An 8,254-nucleotide genomic window follows, 5' to 3' on the forward strand; every position below is an offset into this window, starting at 1 on the left:
AATGATAAAATCTAAAATTGAATCAACTGTCGATCTTGAGTCTTCTCAGCCGTATGGTTTTACATCCATCATTATATTTATTTTTCTGCAATCATGATATTTGTGGCTGGTATTTCATAATTGTTCTCTGATTCTCATTGTGTCCACCAAGGCGTAAATAATTTCCGAAGTGAGCTCAGTGTCGGAGTGGATGTGTGTTTGTATTTGTCGATCATATGATCACTTGTCTGGATAATCTTTACATTCTAGTGAGACACCATTGTTAGTTGTAATATATGTTACTTATTTCTACAGTGAACTTATATTTGATATGCCCCTCATAGCGGAGGAAGTATCCTGTAAAGCTAGGGTCACACTAGTCTTCTCTGTCCTGGGATTCCTTGACAACCTCGCTGGTCAGGTCAGCTGACCAATCAACACCTGTCTCTGGCCAAACTTCGGCGAGGTTGTCTAGGGACCCGAGCATAAGGGGATCCCCGGACACACAAGGCTAGTGTGACCGCCCCATAAGAGGCAGAGGAGGGAATTGGGAGGAGGCAGATGTAGGGCTCAGAGTAGGAGAGGAGAACTGAATCTAAGGAAGATTTGGGGGTGAAAAGGAGTGGCAGGTCAGGAAAAATAAAGGTAGAGGGAGAGAGAAATGTAGGAGTGGGGAGGCGAAAGGTAGCAGGAGCCTGAATTGAGGAGACATGAGTACCTCTTACTTTTTGTTTGTTCCGCGGAATTCCAATGGATCCTGCTGGTAGATTTCACTGGCATCATCAGCAATACATCTGCAAATACAGCTATCAATATTATTACTACAATTATCCATATCACCATAAACTATATAGAGTACTATAAGTATGATAAATATAATGACAAAACGATCGTGGACAAGCACTGTCATCATAAACACAATCATTATCATTATTCTCTCAGGGGAGTTTTTGTTATCAGTCACAGTTTTACCAATATTTTCTGGTAATATCACTTTATTTCGTTTCTCATATATGCCTCCTTAAATATTAGTTGTTTTCGTTTTCTTCTTCAGGACCTTCATGTATTCATAATTTCACAACTAATGTAGCAACACAAAATCTTACATAAAACTGAGGGTTCATATTTATATTCGGGAACTCTTGCACAATATGTCTATTCTATAAAACATCTTTCATCTTTCAAGTTTTATACGTTTATTACAAAAATATACATAAAAATTACATATATAAAAAAGGTATTTGTACTTCAAATACAAAAACACATCACATATGGAGCACTCCAAGTAAAACAAATGATCTACTGTGCACTCTATGTTCCTCGTAATTATTCAAGGGGAATCTTGGAATGAAGACCAAAATACATAAAGAATACTTCATACACACACACACACACACACACACACACACACACACACACACACACACACACACATATATATATATATATATATATATATATATATATATATATATATATATATATATATATACTAAACGAATTCCGAAGTTTTTATATATGAATATCCTTTAATTCACCTATATACAACGTATACATGCATTTAATAAATCAGCAATTTTGCCTACGTACTTCTTGTATATAGCTATTGCCTTAGATTTTTTTACCTGAATGTGTCCGAATCCTTTATGTCCAAATAAAACAAAAACAAAAACAAAAAACACATCCCTAAAACAAAGGTTTTATCCTGTAGAGAGTAATCAGCACTGTATTTCGATTCCTTTTCCCTTTCCTCTTCTTTTTTTCCTTTTAGGCTGATAAGGTGTCCTTCCCTTGACTCGTCGATAGCGGCAGAGTCTGTCAATGTGAAAAGTGTCGAATTGTGAAAGGAAAATTAAACATCAATATGTATGTGTTTGTGTTTGTTTGTGTGTGTGTGTGTGTGTGTGTGTGTGTGTGTGTGTGTGTGTGTGTGTGTGTGTGTGTGTGTGTGTGTGTGTGTGTGTGTGTGTGTGTGTGTGTGTGTGTGTGTGTGTGTGTTTGCATGTGCATGTGCGTGCGAAGACCTTAAATAGAGCATCTTTTGTTAGTAATAGTTAACCCTGAAACAGTCCTTGTAACAGAAAACATACTAATTTAGGAATAACTAAAGTATCTCTCTCTCTCTCTCTTTCCCCTCTCTCCATTTCTTTTCCCTCCTCTCTCTCTCTTTCTCTCGCTCTTTCTCATTCTCTCTCTCTCCCTCTCTTATACACAAATACTAGAACTAATTCTCTCTCTCTCTCTCACACACACAAACACACCATGACTGTACTAATTATATATAAAAGAATTGATCCTACTACTGTGAGATTTTTCGCAGAATTGTAAAACGTTTTGACATTTGACATTGGAAACAACTCAACTGACTAATTAAAAGAGACAGTCACTAACCTTCCTTCCAATCTCTCCTCTTATTGACGTTGTTTCTTCGAGGCGGCCATGTTAGTCTGTTCACCTCACGACACTTTTGTTGATTTTAGATTCCTTCGTCGATCTGTGTATTAGACCTCTTGGCACTATTCCCAGCCTCAGTACTCGCTCCTCTCTTGAGTGAGCCCACCGCTGGCTTCTCTTGAGAAAGCTGAGGTTGTGTTGCTTGTAAACCCACCTCTGCGGTCTTTCTCGCTTTTCTTCGTCTCAAAACGGGATATTTGCCTTTCGTTTTGCGGGGACTTTTATCCTTGTTGTTCAAGGCTTTCAGTTTTTCTTCTACGCTGGCCTTCCGGGGTTTCTTCTTTTTGCTGTTAGACGGTGGTGTTATTTTACTTTTTCGCTTCGGGCCTTGACTCTTCATATTTGCTCTATTTTCTTTATCATGATCGCGATTATTGTCGGACGATAATTCTACCCGATTTTTCGAATTCATCTCGAGCCCTTTTGTACTTAAATTTCTCGCACTCAAGGCAAGAGCACCCTTCATAAACGTGTACATGAGGCATTGCTGGCACTTCATCTTAATGTCTCCCGTCTTGAGATTAACCGAGGTGAACTCATCTAGAACTAGGACAGACTGACACTCCGGGCATATGTTGGTCAGGTAATTGATAACGTTATTTTCTACACACTTCATAGAGACCTTTGACTTCTGGGATCGTTTGGCTGCGTGAGATGAAGTATCCGGTGTTTCTTTCTCCAAGGAAGGGATGGAGGTTGGGGACTCCGAGGGCTTTGAGGATGCACCTTTCTGTTTTCCATCGGTCTGTTTACGTACCGCAGTAACTGTGGACGCTGAGATACGTCCCTTGAGTTTAACTGATTCTGCTATATTTGACGTCCATTCCTGTCTATGGCGTGAGTTGTTGAATTGAGGACGCTCTAAAGATTCTGTTTCTTCTGACGTCACTTGATTACACTGAATTTCTTCTGTCTCCTCTGTGTCATCTGGCATGTAACATAGTTCTACTGTCTCGTGGCAGACATTACCATTTTCATTCATTTCATTTTCACTGATGGATACTAATTCTTGAGTCTTGTCTCCATCCACAAGAGCACTTGTCCTTCTCTTGCCCTCTTGAATTACCTGCTCGCTAATTAGCTCATCATCCACGTCAAATAGTAAGAAGGACTCAACTGATTCAGAATCACTTTTATCTTGCAGTGGTGTACCTTTGTCTAAGTTTTCAATGCAGATGACATCAGTCTGGAGCATCTCATTTTCTTCAAATGGTGTAGCTGAAGATGTCACAGTTTCATTTTCTGAACTGACCTGCTGATTTGAATTTTGCAGCGCTGTTACCCTCTGACTGCTCTTTTCTATCTGCTTAGCAATGTCGGCACCCCGAGCAGAATCTGTTGACTCCTTACTTCCATCCTTTGCATCTTCTTTGAGACTAGTGGTTTTGGGGTCAGATTTTTCGCCTTCGTTGGTCGAGCTATCAACACGGCAACTTTGAACTAGGCTATTGTCATATTCTCCTTCTGCAATGTCTACTAAATTTGCAACCCCTGAATCTGAGATTTCACCACTGTTTGATGAATTTCGAGAATCTGAAAGTCCATTTCCAATTTCATATAACCCTAGAGTTTCATCTTCATGGACATTACCGGTTCTGTCTCCCTCATGCATAATGCAATCCCCGGTGCTTTGCTCACCGATGAAGTTGCTACGTCCAGCACTGTCAGTTTGTTTGGTTGTAGACAGCGTATGAGATTCCTTTTCAGATTCTGAACATAATTCTTTGTCAGGTTCTGTTATCTTTCTCGGTATGTCTGAGGATTCGGTAATGTATCTCCTGTAAATTTTATCCAAAACCAAATTTTTCAACTTTCTTGAATCTTGTCTTATGTTCTCCTCAGACTCCGAGAGACTTTCCATTTGCAATGAGCCAACAGACATATATCTTTGATGAGTATGTTGTCTGCTATAACTATCATTAGTGTCTTTCTTTAACTCATCACTCGTTTCACTGTCCTTTTCGGAGGTTTGGCGGACAGGAAGAGCATTTGTAACTGGATGTACGGTGGTCATATAAACTTTTCTACTGAAGAAAGTTCCTACAGGAGACCTCTGGCATGACATCTGCAAAATTTCCCCATTTCCTACTTTTGCTGGTGAGTTTCTAATTTTCTTTCTTTTTAGTTTTCTTTGTTTATTTGTTTTTTCTATGTTTTCGTCTGAACTACTGCTGTTACTTGAAATCACAATCACTTTGTTTTCCTTGCAATCTTTTTCTTCCTCGGTGCTGTTTTCTTTATCAAAAGTGTATGTCGAGAGCATCTCTTTTGTTGAACAATTTTCCTCCTGCTTAAGTTTCACAGATCCGATTGAAGATTTCCTGTATCGTTTTCTCTTCTCTTTACTTTTCTTAACCTTCTTTTTTCTTCTCTTTTCCTTCTTTTGACTGTTCAGATCCTTTCCTTGTATAGTTTCAACACATGATGGAAGGTCATTAATACTCGTCCATGAATTTCTACTATGTGACCTTGTTCTGCTTCTCTCTCTGCTTCTTAACCTGTTATTGATACTCTTGTGGACAGGATCAACTAGGTCCATAAAAGCTGGTCTCAACTTCCCCAATGTTCTGTCACTTGAACTTGAACCTGACCGGAAATCACTGTCTCTGCTTCTGTGTTTTGACCTGGACCAAGTTCCTCTGTGCCTATGTTTTGACCTGGAATGGATCTCCTGGTTCCTCTCTCTCAACATGGATCTAGTCTCTGGACTCGTCTGTCTTGACCTGGATCGAATCTCACGAGTCATCTGTCTTGACCTGGATCGAATCTCTTGGCTTGTCTGTCTTGACCTGGAACGAGTCTCTCGGCTTGTTTGCCTTGACCTGGAACGAGTCTCTCGGCTTGTTTGCCTTGACCTGGAATGAGTCTCTCGGCTTGTCTGTCTTGACCTGGATCGAATCTCTTGGCTTGTCTGTCTTGACCTGGAACGAGTCTCTCGGCTTGTTTGCCTTGACCTGGAATGAGTCTCTCGGCTTGTCTGTCTTGACCTAGAACAAGTCTCTCGGCTTGTCTGTCTTGACCTAGTTCGAGTTTCGCAGCTCCTCCGTCTTGACCGAGAACGAGTCTCTCGGCTCTTCTGTCTTGACCTGGAACAAGACTCTTGGCTTGTCTTTCTTGACCTTGATCGAGTCTCTCGACTTGACCTGGATCTAGTCTCTCGACTTGACCTTGACCGAGTCTCTCGACTTGACCTTGACCGAGTCTCTCGACTTGACCTTGACCGAGTCTCTCGACTTGACCTTGATCGAGTCTCTCGACTTGACCTGGATCCAGCCTTTCGGCTCCTCTGTCTCGTCATGGATCGAGACTCTCGACTTGACCTTGATCGAGACTCTCGACTTGACCTGGATCGAGTCTCTCTGCTTGACCTGGTTCCAGCCTTTCGGCTTCTCTGTCTCGTCATGGATCGAGACTCTCGACTTGACCTTGATCGAGACTCTCGACTTGACCTGGATCGAGTCTCTCTGCTTGACCTGGTTCCAGTCTTTCGGCTTCTCTGTCTCGTCATGGATCGAGACTCTCGACTTGACCTGGATCGAGTCTCTCTGCTTGACCTGGTTCCAGCCTTTCGGCTTCTCTGTCTCGTCATGGATCGAGACTCTCGACTTGACCTTGATCGAGACTCTCGACTTGACCTGGATCGAGTCTCTCTGCTTGACCTGGTTCCAGCCTTTCGGCTTCTCTGTCTCGTCATGGATCGAGACTCTCGACTTGACCTGGATCGAGTCTCTCTGCTTGACCTGGTTCCAGCCTTTCGGCTCCTCTGTCTCGACCTGGATCGAGACTCTCTGCTCTTCTGCCTCAACCGAGTCTCTTGACTTGACTTGGATTGGGTCTCTTGGCTTGACCCAGAATGAGTCTCTCGACTTGACCTGGATGGAGCCTCGCCACTTGACCTGGATGAAGTCTCTCGTCTCTTCTGTTTGAACTTAGATCGAACCTTTCGGCTCCTCTGTCTCGACCGGGAACGACTCAACTCAGAATGAGTCTCCTGACTTGACCCAGATCGAGTCTCTCGACTTGAACCGGATCGATTCCCTAGACTTGACCAGGATCGAGTCTCTCGACTTGACCCAGATCGAGTCCCTCGACTTGAACCGGATCGATTCCCTCGACTTGACCCAGATCGAGTCTCTTGGCTCCTCTGTCTCGACCTGGATCGAGAGTCTCTGTTCCTCTGTCTCAACCGAGTCTCTCGACTTGACCTGGATTGGGTCTCTTGACTTGACCTGGATGGAGCCTCGCCACTTGACCTGGATGAAGTCTCTCGACTCTTCTGTTTGAACTTAGATTGAACCTTTTGGCTCCTCTGTCTCGACCAGGATCGACTTGACTCAGATCGAGTCCCTCGACTTGACCCGGATCGAGTCCCTCGACTTGACCCGGATCGATTCCCTCGACTTGACCCGGATCGATTCCCTCGACTTGACCGAGATCGAGTCTCTCGACTTGACCGAGATCGAGTCTCTCGACTTGACCCAGATCGAGTCTCTCGACTTGACCCAGATCGAGTCCCTCGACTTGACCCAGATCGAGTCCCTTGGCTTGACCTGGATCGAGTCTCGCGATTTGAACTGGATCGAGCCTCTCGGCTCCTCTGTCTTGACCTGGACCGAGTCTCTCGGTACCTCTGTCTCAACCCAGATCGAGTCACTTGACTTGATCTGGACCGAGTGTCTCTGCTACTTTGTTTTGAACTTGACCTGGTCTCTCTACGTCTGTGTTTTGCTCCTGACCAAGTCTTTCTATTCCTTTGCTTTGACATAGGAGACTCTCTGCTTGTATCTGTTGAAGTGGATCGGCTATTGATACTATCTCTTGTCCTGGATCGGTTGCCCCTGATTCTTTCCCTTGAAGTGGATCGACTATTCTTGTATATGTAACATGGTCTGGTACAACTGCTATTGCTTGACCTGGATTGGTTATGCCTTTTCCGAACACTAGACCTGGACTGGTGTTTTTGAATTATGTCTTGGCTCAGGTTACTGTCACATATATTTTTGGTTGTGTTTAAAGACTCACTACTGGAACTGTAAATTACTAATCTATGTGGATGCTGACTATCTAATTCGTACCTGGTTGAATCAAACATTTTAGGGTTGCTTTTTGATGAAGATTTCTTTGATGAGATTTGATGTGGCTCAGTTAGATTTTTTTCCTCTTCCGTTAGAACTGTTTCATATGCATTTCTGAGCTTATCGTTAGCCTGAATTCTCTCCAGCAAAGAGGAACATTTACTTTGCTGTTGACTGTTTGTATTTGTATTATACTGATTATCTATTTTGTTAGCCTTAATTCTCTCAAACACAGAGGAAAATGTACTTTCCTGTTGACCTGTATTTATTTCATAATTCTGATTTTCTCTGCTTTCATTAATTTTCTCTGAGAAAGAGAAGCATTTATTTTGCGGCTGACTCTCCATATCCTTACTTTTATTAACTTGATTTTCTAAACCAACTGCCCAGGATTCCAAGCATTCTTCATAGTAATCTGTATCTATATGATCTACTTTCTCCGTTTCCTTTTTCCTTTTCACTCCACAATCAGTTAAGGGGTTATCATGTTTTGTTGATTTCTCCCTGTCTTTTATGTTCTTCCTGCTCATCTTTTCATGTTTCATTTTTGACCTATCACCTGTTTTTGTTTTTAAACTGCCTTTTGCATGGCTGCGCTTAGAATCAGACGATAGCTTAGGTTTTAACTTTTTTGAAGAGTCTCTTGTAGAACGATTGATATTTATATTATCTGAATGCTCACCAGAAGTACTAGATAAGTCTGTCTGAAATTCATCTTCTGAATACACTTTCCTCCTCATCCTCCT

At 42.3% G+C, this 8,254-nt stretch overlaps 1 protein-coding gene across 2 annotated transcripts in view; it reads right to left on the minus strand.

Moving 5' to 3' along the window:
- Positions 1-1,158: 1,158 nt before the first annotated feature.
- LOC113816339 (serine-rich adhesin for platelets) overlaps positions 1,159-8,254 on the minus strand; it is a 31,266-nt gene continuing 24,170 nt past the window's right edge. For both annotated transcript variants that reach the window (XM_070144774.1, XM_070144773.1), the window contains 2 exons: positions 2,371-8,254; positions 1,159-1,794 (listed from right to left, as the gene is read on the minus strand). The exon at positions 2,371-8,254 is cut by the window's right edge. In XM_070144774.1, the coding sequence (XP_070000875.1) occupies positions 2,456-8,254 (5,799 nt within the window). In that variant the 3' untranslated portion in view covers positions 1,159-1,794; positions 2,371-2,455. The remainder of the gene's footprint in view (positions 1,795-2,370) is intronic.

Source organism: Penaeus vannamei, chromosome 32 (genome assembly GCF_042767895.1).
Source record: "Penaeus vannamei isolate JL-2024 chromosome 32, ASM4276789v1, whole genome shotgun sequence".
NCBI classification, from domain to species: domain Eukaryota; kingdom Metazoa; phylum Arthropoda; class Malacostraca; order Decapoda; family Penaeidae; genus Penaeus; species Penaeus vannamei.